This window comes from Condylura cristata, unplaced genomic scaffold (assembly GCF_000260355.1).
Source record: "Condylura cristata isolate star-nosed mole 26May11 unplaced genomic scaffold, ConCri1.0 scaffold00023, whole genome shotgun sequence".
Taxonomy (NCBI): domain Eukaryota; kingdom Metazoa; phylum Chordata; class Mammalia; order Eulipotyphla; family Talpidae; genus Condylura; species Condylura cristata.
Genome location: NW_004567124.1, coordinates 675,420 through 692,075, shown reverse-complemented (window position 1 = coordinate 692,075; position 16,656 = coordinate 675,420). Strand labels below are relative to the sequence as shown.

The following is a 16,656-nucleotide window of genomic DNA, read 5'->3' as shown; positions in this document are numbered from 1 at the left end:
CCTGACCCTGATGACATACTGAGCTCCGATCCTGCTCACACACTGATCCCTGATCCTTCTCACACACTAAGCCCTGACCCTGCTCACACACTGAGTCCTGATCCTGCTCAGGGCTTAGCTCATGTTCATCATGAAATCTGGACTAGAATTTTCTCCCCTGGTTCTTTCCTCTGCTTTCCCAGCCTGACTTTCTCAGCCTTCCCTGGCTCTAGTTCTTGGTGTGATGGGATGTGGGCCATCATCTATCAGCTACCCCACCGGGGGACAGTACCTGGGGCATACAGGTAGCCAGATAATCAATATATACTGAGCCTTAGCCTTACTGTGTGCTGGACCCTGGGAATACAACAAAGAAGGACAAGACAGCATCCTGCCCTCACAGAGCACCTGAGGATTAATTCCATAATTACAAGAATGTGAGGTGTGGTGAAGGAGACCTGGGGTCACATGGTGGGTGGGAGGTTGACTGATCACAGAAGGCTTCACCAAGGAGAAGTTTAGGTTGAGATGTGTAGCAGTGGCCACGGGGAAAGAAGAGAAGAGTGCTCCAGGCCAGAGTCTGTGCGAAGGCCCTACGGCAGGAGGGAAGAGGTGAGTCTGGCAAGGCAGCAAGAGAGCCAGTGAGGTGGCAGGCATCCCACGTATATGACATGAGCAGGGGCTGGATTACACCCTCGAACTATTAGGTTGAGAAAGCACATCTAGGAGTTAAGCCACACCCAGGAGCAATGCAAAGGCTCCCAGCAGAAGAGTGATATGATTAGATTTGTATTTTGTAAATGCCAACTCTAAATGCGGAGAGTGGAACAGAGGGTGGCAGAATGGCTCCTGCTCCTTGAGTATCTTGCTCTGTGCCAACAGAGTTCTAAGGGTTTGACATGTATGGCTCACTCCTCCCCATGATATAAGCCCCACACCATCTCCACCATACAGATGGGCAAGCAGAGCACAGAGACTTAACACAACCTGCCCCCTCACTGAGCCCATGGGTGGAGGGGCTGGCTGGGACCCAGACAGCCCAGATCCAGGCCCTAATCGCAGAGGGAGGTGCTGTGAGGCCCAGGCGGAGGTGCCTGCATGAAAAGCAAAGAGTGGATGTTCTGACGGAGGCATTAATGGCCAAGAGATGCAAGGCATAGCTCCCAGGGTCTGGCCTGGGTGCCTGTGTTACTGTGTCCACTAACAAGCTGGACAGGAGTGCAGAGGTTGGGGGAGTGTTCTCACTTTGGACATGATGAGGTTGGGGTCTTCAGGGAGGTTTCACTTAGTCTGTAGCCAAGAAAAGAAGGTGGGGGCTGATTATGTCATTTGGGCCTCACCGCCCAGAGATGGGAAGAGAGCGGGGCTGGGCGAGAACAGTAACAACCAGTTAAACAGAGGAGCACAGAAACAGAGCTGGGTCTAAGCCCCTGGGGACGCAGCCGTGAAATCTGAGAAGAGAAGCCAGCCAGGGAGAGCAGCGAGGGCTGGCCTGAGAAGGAGGAGGACAAGCAAGCATGCAGTAGTGGAAACCAAGGCACAGCCCAGAGGGTGGTGATATCATGGATGCTAAGAGGTGAAGGAGACTGGGCCCCAGAGGCCTTGGCCTTATAGAGGACCTTGGTGAACTTGAACTTAGTGAGCTGAGATAAGGAAATGGATGTAGTGATTAGAAATAACGTAGGGCTTTTTTTTTTTCTTCTTTTAGGGCAGGTTTATCATAAAACGGGGAGAAGACTAAAGGACACTTGCATAGACACAAGTGGGCAGAGAGTCGCCCAAGAAAGGGACAGGTTTGCTAAGAGAGAGGCCTACATGATGGACACAGGCAGGCAGAGGGCTGCGGCCTGGGGCTTTGTTTTGCTTGTTTGTTTTAGGAAATTGTTCATGAAAAGAAGACATACAACAACAACAAAAAGAACAGCTAAAGCCAAATGATGAGGGGACTTGAAGTTCTTAAGAAAACACGAGACTGATTAAGTTTCAGTGCGGACAGGAAGGCCTGGGGCAGGGGGGTGGTGTGGGGGGGTGGCTTGGAGAAGGGAGGCAGAGGTGGAAAGGACAGTGGCACAGGGAAGAGGAGTCCTCTGTCCAGAGGGACAGTTACACCAGCAGGGCCAAAGGGGGGTCCTGATGAAAAGACATTTGTAGGTTGAGGGCCAGGGAGCTGAGGTAGTTCATGTCTTGGAGGGGCCCTTCTCCCCTCCTTTTGTCTCCCCCAGGGGAATCTCAGTCATGGGCTGGACAGGTGGGGACCCACAGGCTGTGTTCCCAGGGGCAGCTTCTCCAGAGAGAGACAGCCCTGTGCAGCACAGCTGCCCACCCTACCTTTTCCTGGTACTGGCGCCGGGAGGAGTCCAGAGACTGGATGAGGGCCGTGGCGTGGCCGATGAACATGGCGTAGCAAGTGGCGCCCACGATCATGCTGAGCATGGTGAGCCAGACGTCTGACATGCCCACGGGCGCCTGCCGCCCATACCCGATGCACAGCATGTGGCTCATGGCCTTGAAGAGGGCATAGGAATACTGCTTTCCCCAGGAATTGTTCTGTGGGCAGAGCACAGTTGACAGTCAGAGCCCAGACGTGTGTGTCAATGCGAGGGCTCAGGACAGTGAGAGGGCAGGCTCTTTTCACTAACACCCAGAGAAGCCCTTGGCACCTGCCACTTCCCGCCCCTCAAACTAACACCTTCTCAGTGGTTGAATCCAGGGCTCCCAACTTTGTTGTTGACTGAAAACGTTGGGTCAACCGGCCACCAGTGGTGACAGAGTTAAATCCCCCATTGGGGACTTTCTCTTGCAATGGGGCACAGGAGTCAAGAGAGGAAGCTTCAGCAATTGGATGGGAGGCACCCTAGCCCTCATCTGACCTCTCGGTCCCCAGGGGAGAGCCTGGGAGCCTCCCCCGGGGGGCAAGATCTCAGGCTGAGGCCACCCTGCTGTCCTGTGCTTTCTGGACAAGCACTTCCTCTCTCCTCCCCCAAGCTACTGCCAAGTGAAGCGCATTTCCCCACTGACCTCAATTAAAACTAGATATGTTTCCCTCTGGGGGGACAGGCTCTGGTAGACAAGCCAACACACTGTCCTCATTCTGGGTGAGCAAAAGTTAAGGCATTGGAGCCAACTCACCTCATTATCTCTGTCTGTATTTGTCCAGGGCTGAGGTCTCTAGTTATCCTCCCCCAAAAGTGGAATGTCTGGGACACACAAAGCTTGGGGGTGGGAGGAGAGAGAGAAAGGGGGACAGGCTTCTGGCTATTTTTGTCTCCAAAGCCACTAGGTGTCTCAAGAAAGGCTCGGGCTCAGAAGGGCCAGCTCTAGAATTCAGTGTACCTCTCGGCCAGCCACCATCATCCTCACACACCCATCTCAAATGAGGGAGCTACTCATTTGGCCTGGCCATCTCCAATACTTCTTTGCTCATATGGGGAATGCATTAGTAATGTGGAAACCCACCCCATGCTGACCCACATGGGTGCCAAGCACTTCCTGGGTCACCAGGCTGTTCTTAGCACCTGGAGGAAGGCCATGTCCAAAGGTCACTCAGTCCATCCTGGACAGATAGGGTATCCTGTGTCCTGTAGCCACAGACAGAGCTAGTCCTGTGGCTTAGTCAGGAACAGGACAGGAGGTTCGAGGGAATGATCTCCAGGGGAGGGCTCCCCACCTGGGGGGCCTGGGGAGTCTCAGCTGCCTCAAGTCAGGGTTGCTAGCCTCTCTGCTGAGCCTCTGGGGACCCAGAAATTCAACCCAGATGGCCGATTCATTTACACTTAGCTCATCAAAAGGTTGTTTTGTAAAGGCCTGTTTGATGCTGAAAGATGCCTCAGGGTCTCTTTCACCTCTTTCAAAGCCTTCTTTCCTCCCTGGGGTCCTGGGATTTAGCCTTCAGCCTGAACCAAATTGACTAGGAGGAACAACTAGGTAAAACTAGGTGGAGCTGTGTTCCTGGACCCAGGACAAGGCTCCCAGATCCAAGTTCTCAGGCAGGCCTGGAGCCCAGCTTTCCATAATGCAGCTGGGGAACTCAGCCCTGTGGCTGCGATTCCAAATTCTCTCTGCACCTGCAGGGTTGGAGTGATCGGGAGGGTGCTCAGGCTCCATCTTGCCTGCCACTCCTGCCATCCCTGCTTCCTGGGGACCAGGATATGCCAGTGGTGTGGGGAAGAGATGGGAGATAGGGGACCAACTGGGCTCTACCTGGAACAGAAAGTAACCCAAGCAGTCGAGTGTGACCTGGGAGGTGACCTGTGCTGTGCACAGTGCCTATGGCATTTACAGCCCCCATGAGGGTTGGTCAGCCTTGGGGGAGAGAGGCAGGAGGGCAGGAACCATTAGCCCAATGCCATCCCTGCTCTAATCTGAGGAGTCCCCTGGGTGAAACTAAGCCCATGCTGGGAGCCGTCCGGTGGCACACAGGGCGTAAGAAGGAGGAGGCAGCAGCGCGTCCTCTGTCTGGGACAGACCTGCACAGGACAGAGCAGGAACCCTGAGCCCCGGGCGGCTTCTCAGGGTCCCACTTGCTGGGACTGGGGTGTTTCAAGCTGTCTTACTTGTCCCGTCTGGCTGTGCCTGAAGAGCCCCGCCCTGTGCGAGCCCGGCCATCAGGCAGGCACTCACCACCATGTCGTTGATGGACACCCAGCAGTCGTCCGGGAAGTCCTGCAGCATGGGCACCAGGAACTGCAGGCAGCCGTCCCAATGGCACAGCAGCAGCATCATGCCGATGAGATTCACGATGCGGACCACAGCACTGGCCAGGTCGTAGGTCATGTGGAAGATCTGCAGCAGAGGCGAAGAGGTTGGCCAGAGAGCTGGGCGCCCCTCCCAGCCAGCGCCTGCCCAGGCTTGGGCAGAGCGCCCAGCTCGGTGCAGGGCCAGGCTGTGGCTCGGGTGGGAAGGCGTCAGGCCAAGCCCTAGGAGCAGCTGACCGCAGATTGTAGGGCCCCAGAGGGATGCCTGCTGGGATCCGTGCGGGTGTGGGGGCCTCCCATGAAAAGTCCAGCCTTCCAGGATGAAGGGCGTCTGGATTCTGTGCAGTCCCAAAGTGGGCAGAGAAACCGCTTTGTCAGCTGGCCAGGTTGTGAGGGCAACAGGGTGGGGAGTCAGCCAGCCTGAGGCTGGGGCGCGGGGTGCAGGCAGGGTCTGTAGTGCCAGAGCACGCTTTTCTCTGAATCTGTCTAGACCCTTAGCACCTACACAGGGAACTCTGCCTAAAGCAGCCACAGAATGGCCTGGGAGCAGCCTAGAGCCACAGGTTCGGAGTGAAAGACCAAACTGACGCTATGACAGGCTTCAGAATGCTTCGGAACCATTCTGGTTATCAACAAGGCGCAAGGCCGAGTTTAACTGTAAATGTCCTAATCTTGCTCATCCCATAGCAACAGCCAATTAGCAAGTAGGCAAGTAACCAGTACCTATCAGAAAAACGCCAGGTGTCCTAAGGTATGTGGGCCGAGTAGTGAAGGTCACATCTTACATGCATAGATCAACCGGGTTAAGACAAGATAACTCTGTTCAATGTCCACCAATCTATGTACTGCTGAAACTCCCCTCTACTGGCTAAAACTCCCCTCTGCTGGGCTGAAACTCCCCTCTTCTGTAATAAAAACCCTGCCTTCCCTGAGCTCAGGGCCTCAACTTCGGCTGTTGCGTCCTGCATGTTGGGAGCCCAGGCTCCAGCTTGCAATAAAGACCCTCGTGTGCTTTGCATAGGAATCAGCTCCTTGGTGGTCTTTGGGAAACTCTAAACCTGGCACAACACACAAAGACCACACTTCCAGACCCAGCTCCTAAATAGTTTCTAGCTGTGTGACCTGTAGAAAGTCTGTGAACTTCTCTAATTGGATTTCCCCATTTGGAAAATGATGACAAAAATTCTTGGCCTGAGTGGTTTGTCAACAAGGTGAAGCTATGCATCTTAAATGTTTAGTACTAGGTGTAGTTGGGAATTGTCCTTGTTGAGAACCATTATTAATTTTCACATGTTGTTATTAATATGTAACCTCTATGATTAGTTAATGTATTAGTAGTAAAGCCCCTTTACTTAGTTGGGGATGAAGGGAGGCAGGCTGGACAGGAGGACAAATAGAGTGCTACAAGTGTGGATACTTAGGGTTGTAATCAAAGGGGACAAATTGTTAAATACAGTATTATCTCACTTCTTACCTTGACAGAATCCTCATAATGTCCCTATCTGGCAGCGGTCCCTGCCCCCCCCCCATCCAATTGCACATAAGTACATGCACATATCCCTGAGGAAAGTCAGATCATGTCACCCCTCACATCAAACCCGCCGTGACTTGACTTGTCATTACCCCATAGCACAACCCACTGACTGAGGCCCTCAGGGCTCTGCCCACCCCTTTCCTCCACTCGCCCCCAGCCATCACCACCTGCCACACTGGCCTTCTTGAAGACCTGGAATGCCCCCAGCCTTCTTGAAGACCTGGATGCTTACCAGGGCGCCTTGGTATTGGGCTTGCTGTTCAGCTGCCTTCGCCCTTCCCATGCCAATGGCTCATCCTGTCTCATGGAGAGACTCTGGACCCCTCCATGAGAAGCAGCTAGTGGTGCTCCCCTCCACCACCAAGACTCCCACTTCCTTCCTTCATGGATTCAGCACTATCTAAAATGTCACTTATTTACTTTCCTACTGCTTCATGAAGTAGGGATCTCTATTTCACTCTGTATTACTCAGTGCTTAGCACACACAGACATTCGACACACTTGTTGATTGCTTGAATAGTGCGCGTGTGCCTGAATGAATGAGGGGATGTAAAGCTAAAGGAAGACTCAGGCCACTTCTAGAAAAGTGCCCCAGACTTTTGTGTTCAACAGTGACTGCTCCTGGCTACATATCACTCCGGGTCTTAACAGGCAGACTGTGAAACTTGGCACCTTTTTATACAATGTCTTTTCATTTGGTCTTACTCGAGTTTTTCTTTTCTTCATAACTAATTTTCTTCTAAGAGCTACTCCTTACCTAATTTTGCCTTTAGAGTGACCTCAGCAATGAATATGGAAGAGCATGTTCAGGGTCTCCGGAACTGAGAAGCTCTTAGCGACGAAGGTGAAGGTGACAGTGACAGGAGTGGGGATGGTGGGGACGCCACGTGTGGATAGTGGCATTTGTAAAAGGCCTCACTCTGGACAGGTGAGGCCCACCAAGAACCTGTCTTGCTCTTTGTGGGGACAAAGTGCCTTTGCTGCAGGGGGGACCCAGGAGACTCAGATATTCTCAGAGAGCATGGTGCTGGTGTAGCTGGCACCGAGCTGAAGAAAGATGCAGGTACCAGGAGCAGGGAGCAGGTTGGGTGGGGCAGGGAGGGTCCCTGCCTACCCCCCCAATCCATTTGTACATAAGTACATGCACATATCCCTTAAACAGGAAAGTCACATCATGTCACCCTGGGGTGGCGTGCTGTGGGTGGTGCTCAGGCACCTCCAAGCCCAAGGCACCAACCATTCAAAATGTGGGCTTCCCCAAGAAAAGGTGCCTGGGGGCACATCCCTTCAAACTAGGAAGGCACCCAGCTGGTGAGGGCACTTCCCTTCCTCCAATGCTCTCTGGCACCGGTGGTTGCTGAGAGTGAGCCTGGAGGTTGCTGGGAGAGGCTGCTGCACATCATTCCCTGCTGTGGGCTGGGGCCACCAGCCACTGCAAGTCAGCTGTGCTGTGCAAATATTTGTCTGCCTCTTTATACCTCATCAAACCCCCTTTTCATGATGAGGTTCTGCCTGTGGGGAATCGAGTACCTTCATTTCCAGACCCACCCCTCCCCAGCCCCATGCCTTGCTAGCAGGGCCGCCTGGTGCCCCATGCGAGGTATAGGGGCAAGCTGCCTTCTCACCCCTTGTGAAATTTCTCAACTGCAAAGTGGCAGGCCTTCTAGCCTAGGGGCCTTCTTCCTCTGAGCCTTGGTTTGCCCATCTGTATATTGCTTAATAACTGCCAGCTCCCAGGCTGTCTTGGGTATTCAGTGCTTGTTGGTTCCTGTCCTGCCCTCTCTTTCTCAGCCCCAAAACAAAGAGCTGATTTCTCAGTCTGAGGGAAAGATCAGAAGCTGGAATTGGGACCCGGGTGAAGGGCCTTCTGGAGACTTGTTTTCTCCTCCAGGAAAAATAAACTTCTACCTGGGTCTCAGAAATGAGTGGACATTGAGGACAAGCCAAACAAAGGCTGAGAGAGTGGGGTGTGTATGCAGACCCTGCACACAGTCTGGAGGGGGCTGGGCTGAAGGTTGTGCTGCTTCCTTCCCAGGGCCTGGCAAGAGGGCCAACCTCTGCCCCACAGGATCACTACTGCATTGTCCTCACTTCCCACAGATGCCAAGTCCTGGTTTTGAGAGGAGCGGAAAAACCAAGGCCCACAGGGGAAGGCAATCCATTAGGGCCACAGGCCACAGGCCCTGGTAGCCATCTCTAGGCTTCCTCCTGCTGCTCCTCCGGCTGGCTGCTGAGGGAAAAAAAGAGGCTTGTGGGATGGGTTGCTGGGGTGCTGGGCCCTGCAGGGGAACATCCAAAGGGGGGCAACCAAGGTTTCTAACAATAGCCTCCGTGCCTATAACAAGCTCGCACCTCAGAGGGAGGAAAGAGGCTTGGCTGGGAGAGGCTTGGGAGGGAGGATGCTGACCTAGATCGCCCAGGATGAAGGCAGAGGCTGGTGTCCTGTAGATGATGGTCTACACCTGCAGAGACCCTCCATGACCCTGACCCCTGAGGCCCCTGAGCTAAGGCTTAGGAACTGGAAAGACTGGGTGGGGCTGGGAGTAGGAGCTTAGCATGCCCACAGTTCATCAGGGGGCTTTGGACAAGCATTTCCTCTCCATGTAAGGTCGATCGACACTGCAGCCCCCAACCAGGGCCATAACAATGCCCTCCTGTGGCAGGCTGGAGCTGGGACAGAAGCCCAGGGAACAGCCCGCAGTGGGGGAAACTGAGGCCCGAGAAAGACTCATGCAGGAAGCTGGAGATGGGCAAGTTTTCTCTATTAAATACCTCCCACCTTAGCTCTCCTTGAATCTGGGCCTCACAGTGGCCTCCCTACTGCTGCTCGAGCCTGAGCTGAGGTTAGGAAAAGCCCCAGGGTGGGGACAGTTCATTAAGTATATGGAGACAGAACTCCTGGGGCCAGCTGGACACCCGAAATCCAATCCCAGGGGTCCAGTGGAGTCTGACTGGGCGGAGTGCCCAGCAGAAACCAGCTCAGAACAATTTCCTCTCCAGCTGCTAGATGAGATAAGGGAAGGGAGGAGGGGCAGCAATCTGGCCTCCTGGGATCTCCCTCCTGGCCTCGAGATTGGGTGGCAACATTCAGTTCAGATCTCTGATCTGAAGCCTCCTGGGGCCTCTGTCTGCCCCCAGAAGCTTGCTTTTCAGCCCTGAGGGCAGTCACGCCAGAGGGCTGGTGGGGATAGGACCCCCTTCCCAGATGTATGGTGTGAGGACAGTAAGAGAAGCTCTTAGCTCTGTTCCAGGGCCACCCTGCCCAGCACTGGCCACACTGCCAAGTCCCACCAAACTCTGGTTCTCAGGGCCCAGGTCTAAGGTGGAGGGGAGGTAGAACTGGCCCCCAGTGAGCCGGGGCTGGAGATACAAACCATACCAGAGTCGGATAAGCACCCCATTCTCTGCTTTAAATGACATGGGGCATGGGTCCAAGACAAACAGAAGTTGGGGGTTTCCTGGGGATTGAGGAGCTGAAAATGCTCCTTTTGGGAAATATTGCCTCTATCCTTCCTCTTCAGAGAGGCCCCAACCATCAACCTGCCCCCGTAGGCACCTTCCCTGCTCAGCCCTGAGCTCAGACCCACATGCCAACAGCTCTCTGCATCCAGATGTCCCACAGGTGCCTCAAGGACAGCCTGTGGCACAGAACTGCTCACCCAAGCCCACCAGAAGCTCCTTGCTTGCTTTTCCAATTTCATCTGGACTCAGCCCTCACACAGGGGTTATAGTGGAATAGTGGAAAGTCCTTCCTTAGGCTACATGAGACAGCTTGAGTGCCTGGAACCAGTGGTCAGGAGGCCAAGGACAAAAGCTGACCACTAGGGCTGGCAACCCTTCAGAGCCTCGGTTTCCTCCCCTGACAAATGGGGATAATAAATCCTACCCTATTTACTTTGCCATCTGCGTACAGGCAACCAATGAGAGAATGGGTAAAGGTATTTGAGAACAGGAGACATGCTGTAGAAGTATGAGGGTTATGAAGACAATTGGGGCCCTCCCTGGTGGCGCAGCAGGTTAAAGCACAGCACTGAGAAGCTAAAGCCACTTTTGCATGAGTTCGATTCCCGCCTGCCCTGGAGGTGACCACATGGCGTGGCAGACCCCTCCTGACCCGCCCGCTGCTCCCCTCAGCAGTGTACTTCATAGATCTGCCTGTTCTGCTCCCCACTCTGTCTCTGGTGAAGCCTCTCGCCACCCCTGAGCCTCTGGCCTGTACCCCAGTTCTGTATGCACAAATAAATAAATCTTTAAAAAAAAAAACAAACAATTGGGCTGGGGTAAGGACACTTATTAAAAGATTCTCTGCACCAGGCTTCACCTAAAGGATTTGCAAGCACCACCTCATTTCATCCTCACAATGACCCAGTGAGGGAAGTATCACCTGTACCCATTTTGCAGATTAAGGGACTGAGGTTGTTCAGAGGGGTAAGGCAGCACCCAGCACCATGCCGAGGGGGCTAGGACTTTAACTGAGCTTACATGTGTCATTCTCACTCCGAAAGCCACAGCGCTCCACTACGCTACGCAGGGCTGCCACATTGCTGGGAGCCAAGAGCACTAACTGGGTTGTGCTCTGGCACGGCCAGCAGTCCGGCTACTGTGTGACCTTGGGCAAGTCATTGCTCCTTCCCCGTCAGCAGGAATAATGCACATTTTCCAAGCCAAGGAAAAATTTCTGCCATGGAGTGATTCTGCCAGGCTGGTGTAGGCGCTTCTGTGGCACAGGCGCGCAAGACACCTCTGACCTCAATCTGCCAGTGCTCCAACCATCAGCCATGGGTGCCGCAGGCTATCATCCAGGTTGCTGCTGCTGCTGGCAGGCGTCCAGGGTAGAGGAGTTTCAAATCCTGAGCATGGGGATTTGTCACACAGAGGTCTGGCCAGACCAGGAGACCAGCAGCGCAGCAATGAGTCCCAGTTGGGGGGCACTGGGGTAGAGGGCGCCCAGGCCACAGCCTGCTCTGGCAGAGCATGTATTCTCCCTTCCCAGTGTACCTGCAAGCTGGCATGCCTGCCACGGTGGCCAAAAGGTGTAGCTGGGTGGCGGCGACGTGGACTGACTGCATGCCTGGCAAGGTCCCCGGCTTGTTTCAAACCCCAGCCCATGCCGTCCTCTCCTCCTCCTTCAGAGGCGGCATGAAGCCCAGGGATGAGTTCACTTTGTTCAGAATGGTGTTGGCGTGCCCAGTTCTTTTGCAATTGTCTGTCGTTTCCGTAGCAAGTGCTCTCCCCAGAGCCCGAAGGTCCTTCTACAATTTCTGCACACCCAACTCCAGCCTCTCTGGTACTTGCACTCCCTGCGGCTGGGGCCTGCCACCTGCTGATCTTTGTCAGAGGAGGCCCCAGGTTGCCCTCTGGAAACCCTCTGCCTGCTAGCACCTGAGCTTGAAGTGCCCTGAGTCAGTGACTGACAGTTAAGGGGATATAAAATTCCAACTCCTTTGCCCTCTTGAGACAACTCTAAAGTATGGGATACACTGTCCTCAAAGTCACTCTCCATGGGACTTTGTCTGGAGTCTCACACTTGCTTCCTTTTCCTATCTCTTCCCCAACCTCATACCAGATTTTCCTGGAAATACTCCCCACCCCAAACCCCCAACCTTGTTACTTTTATGCAAATCCTCATCTAAGGATCTTTTCCAAAACAACCCAATCTAACATGTTTGCCAACAAAATTTGCACAAAAATCCAAATTTCTACTTTTTATGATAAAGCTGTATATTTCACAACCCTGGGCCCATTCCCAGGCTAGAGCTGAGTAGAAGCTTCCCGATACAGATGGGAGATATGTTTTTCCCGCTCTACCACACTGCTCTTTTCATCCATGCATATTCCTGCCTGCCCCTACAGAATTTTGAATTCACAATCCCTACAATTTAACTGCAGGCTCTGGAGTCATTGGCTAATTCCAGGTTCACCTACTACTACTGTGTTCCCTTGTGTAAATCACATAATCTTTCTCTGATATCCCCTTGTGAATTCCACGTGCATGTACTTATGCGATCTCCTCAGAGATTGTCATCGACATGAATGAGCTGCATGCATGTGACGTGCTTTGTGCAGTATCTACACCACGATCATGATCAAGAAATTACTACTAGCTGTCCTTTCTGAGCAGGTGTCTGCTATAATCCTAACATCCTTATCCCAGTTTCTGAGATCACTCTTACTCACCCTGAGAGGCAGACAACTGTTCCCCCAAGAGGCTTGGGCTGACCACTCACCTCTTCCCACTGGTGAATATATCGAATGAGGCGGGAAAGACGCAAGAGGCGCAAGAGGCTGAGGATTTTGGTGAAGCGAACGATGCGCAAGGCCCGGGCTGTCTTGTAAACCTCCGAGTCGATGCGTGTCTCCACAATGAGGAAGATGTAGTCCACGGGGATGGAGGAGATGAAATCCACCACAAACCAGCTTTTGAGGTACTTCATCTTAATCCGCTGTGGGTCCAGGATGATCTCTGTATTGTCTTCCACCACGATCCCTGTGCGGAAGTTGAGGACCAGGTCGATGAGGAAGAATGTGTCCGACACTACATTGAAAACGATCCAGGGAGTGGTGTTCTCATCCTTGAAGAAGGTGATGCCCACCGGGATGATGATCAGGTTTCCCACCATCAGCAGCAGCATGGTCAGGTCCCAGTAAAATCTGCCCAGAGACACAGGGGTCAGAGAACAAAATTAATTACAGGCCAAAAAATGAATCCTGGGAGAAAAGGCAGTGTGAGGAGAGCAGTCTGGAGAGTTCTAAGACACTGCAGTAAACAGGCACACAGGTACCAGGGCAGATGTAGAGACTGGCAGATGTGAGAGGACACACACTGAAAGAGGCTTTTCCTTCACAAAGGAAATACCTTCTCCCTGCCCTCCATGACCTCCCTAATCACAAGTCTCCTACTCACACCTCCATGCCCCACAAAAAGGGCTTAAAAGAAAACTAGATGATGGCATACAGAGAAGTGGGAGGCTGTGTTAGTGGAAGAAGTTTCTTCTGTCCCACCCCAGCCTGATCTAACCTCCCTGATGGTCAGATGTGACCTGAGACAGGTTGGCAGGTTGACATGTCACAGGCTGTGAGCAGAGAGTTCCAGAGAAACAGCAGGTGAGGAGCTCAGTTTTAGCCCAGCTCCATCACCAAAGTGTTGTGACATCAGGCAGGTGCTCTCCCAATCCTGGCCCTCAGTTTTCCTTTATACAGTGAGAGGTGGAGTCTGTATAATTATGCAGTGAGAGATGGAGTCTGTATGATCTGGCCCTCTCCCACAATGCCTCTTGCATGGGGATTTCTCTCTTTAGTCTATCCACAATAATAAGAAAATGTCTGGCAAGCTCTCTCCACCCCAAGAGGTTTGCATTCTATACAGGGTTGAGGAAGGACAGTGATATCCTTCAAGGGGGAAGGGATTTTAGGCCCCACTGGGACTCCAGGCACCGGTAAGGTGTCACTCAATGCAGTAGAGTGAGACTGGATAGGGCTTCGAGAATCATTTCTCCTAAAGTCTCAAAGCAACTGCAAGTGTTTTCTGAGGGATGTGGAGAGCAATACTCAGGGAAAAGGCTCTGAGAGGTTAAGCAAGGTGAGGCAGTAAAAGCCGAGGGGCCTCTTTGGGAGTATGACAGCAAAGGATAATACAGACCCCAGTCTAGGAAGTATGGTCAGTCATTCCCAGGGAACACTCCTAAGCACCAGTCACCCCAGGGCTGACCTCCAGGTCAAAATCTTGCTGTTTCCCTCTTCTATTAAAGCAGACAATTATATGATAGATAAAGGTATGAGTCAGGCAGAAATAGCATACTTTCTCCCAAGAGAAATAACCTTTTAGCCATCTCTATTTCTCTATTGCAGGGAAGTCAGAGGAAGAGACTAGAAGACAGGCTTTTCTTGAGCCTCCAGAGGATCCCACCACAGAACCAAAGTGCCCTTTCCTGAAGTGTTCCACGTTTGCAAACACATTATGGCAAAAGATTTTCTTTGCCAGACTCAAAATGGCACTAAGCTTCCAGGAGAGGATAGGGCCTGATTCACTGAAGGTGGGATACAGACTGGCCCATATCACACAGCTCAAGAGGGAGGGAATCTGGAGAGGCAGCTTCTGGCATCTCCCATGAAAACCACATCCTTCAGGACCTCAAGATAGGACCTCAAGGCTAAGGCTTCTCATTCCATGACGGATGCAAAGAAGCCAACTTCAGCTACTCCCAGCTCACCACTCCTTCTCTAACTAATCCCAGTCCACCTAGGCATCTGGGAGAGTCTAACCTATGATTTGAGAGTCACTCCAGCCTTCACACTACACTACACAGAAAACAGCACACCCTGCTAATGACTGGAAGGTTTCCGTTTCTATGGGGTGCTTTTGAGCTGTGTATACTCCCTACCCAGTTGCACGCACATCATTCAAAGGCAGCTGTGGACACTCATTAAATACCACACACAGGTATCCCCATTCACACACACAGCATGCAAACACCCCTGTATACACACAGCCATCATCCCTATTCATTTCATCTCTTGAGGAAAACAAAACAAAGCAAAAAAAAAAAAAAATGTGGCATAGAGAGGCCACTGGGAGCCCTGTGGCCCTATGTACATAAAGCTAATAATATACTCAGGCTGGAGGAGTTTCTAAAATTAACAGAGCAGGAACAAGGCTGCTGGGAATGCTGACTTGGGCAGGCCTGCCACTCCAACGGGTTCCCACACTCTCCCCACTTCTACTTCCCTCAATTACACACCAAATTTGAGACAGTAATTAACAGGAGAATGTTTGCATTTAGTGGTCTTCATAAAACCAAATTACATGAAGCCAAAACACCCATTTCCTTGCATTTTGACTAATTGTCTCCATCATCAGTTTCCAGATGCTAAGAGATATTTCTGGTGCCTGATCTGGGTGGGGGTCGGAATACTGGAGCAAGTCTCCCATAAACCACTATCCCAGCCCTCACAAAGCTGCTCAAATGTAGGAAGAAGCATAGGTGCTTATAGTCAGACAAGCTGGGTTCAATTTCTGATTCCATCATTTTCTAGCAAGTCACTTAATCTCTCCATGACCGTTTCTCGTCTGCTCAACAAGGATAAAAACAGGACCCAACTAGAAGAATTGCTATAAGAATTAATTATTTGTAAATGCTCTGACCCGTGCCTAGTTAATTATTAAATGAATTAATTAATTAAAGTCAACAATTCACAGTAAAGAGGTAAGGGAGGAAATTAAATCTTCCAAGGATGAGAGCCAGTGGTGGAAGTTAAGGGCTCTAATATTCCAGGACTAATCAAACAACAGAACCTGTTTACCTTAACAGACAGATGCCCTGCCATGAGGGAGCTCACGTCCCAGTAAAAGGATAAGGCTTAGACAGAAGACAAGTTGGGCAGTGATGTAAGAAAGTGTCCCAAGCAGCAGCCTGAGTAATTGGGCTGCTGGTGACCTAACAGGGTGAAGCCAGACAGAACATGTTCTTGGTACAGGTGAGAAGAACTGGCATTGGGAGATCAAAGCCTTTCAGACTACCTCTTCTTCCTCTTTGCCAGATGGCTGCACAGATTTCTGAAAGCAGGGCCTGGCGAGTGTTAAAAAAGAAAAAGGAGGAAAAAAAAAAAAAAAGTAATTTTTTTCAGCACCACGGACAGCTACCGGCGAGCCTGCCAGCCACATAACTGCTGGTCCCGCCAGGGGAAGTTGGCAATCTCATCTTCCGCTCCCTGGCTCTCCTTTCTTTACACCTAATCTTAGTGATCAGAAGCCTCTCCAGGTGATTCTTTAATGTCCCTGTGGCATTTTCACTAGGGCCTCCTTGGTGTCGAAAAGATTATTAATGGAGACCCCAAAAAAATTCATCGTATATCACTTAATGCTTTCCATGTGCTATTTCATTTAACCCTCACATCAGCACTAAAGTGATAGCTTTTGTCTGTATTGTACAGGTGGTGATACTTGTCATAGAGAAGTACCTGCCCAAGATTACACAGCTAATGGGGGGCAGGACTCAAAGGTGTCAGAAAGGTCTGTGCAGTTCCAGAGTCTGACCTCTTGGGATTTTAGTCCCAAGAGTGGAATATAGCAAGGTGGAGAAGCCCTTCTGGCATCTGCGCATCATACTGGGGAGATAGCCTTTTATAGCAGATGTGACCCAGGTATCTTACCCTAGAGAGAAGACAGAAGAAGGTTGCTTGGAGGTTTCAAGGGGAGCTATTCTACCGATGCTGGACTTTCTGAAGTATTTCCTGCATTGGGGAAGTAGCACAACTTGTAAGTATTTTTTTTAAGGTTTATTTATTTATGCATACAAGAACTGGGGTATGGGTACAGGGGTGAGAGGATTCATCAGAGACAATGGTGAGCAGAACAGGAGGATCTACTGAAATGCACTGCTGAGGGGAGCAGCAGGTGAGACATAAAAGGTCTACCATGTTATGTGGGTCACTTCTCTGCTGGGGATGAAA

General features: G+C 51.7%; 1 protein-coding gene across 1 annotated transcript in view; it reads right to left on the bottom strand.

Moving 5' to 3' along the window:
• HCN4 (hyperpolarization activated cyclic nucleotide gated potassium channel 4) overlaps positions 1 to 16,656 on the bottom strand; it is a 47,511-nt gene that overhangs the window by 10,613 nt on the left and 20,242 nt on the right. The window contains exons 2-4 of the mRNA XM_004687607.2: positions 12,435 to 12,858; positions 4,600 to 4,761; positions 2,308 to 2,526 (exon numbers count right to left, since the gene is read on the bottom strand). Coding sequence (XP_004687664.1) covers positions 2,308 to 2,526; positions 4,600 to 4,761; positions 12,435 to 12,858 — 805 coding nt within the window. The remainder of the gene's footprint in view (positions 1 to 2,307; positions 2,527 to 4,599; positions 4,762 to 12,434; positions 12,859 to 16,656) is intronic.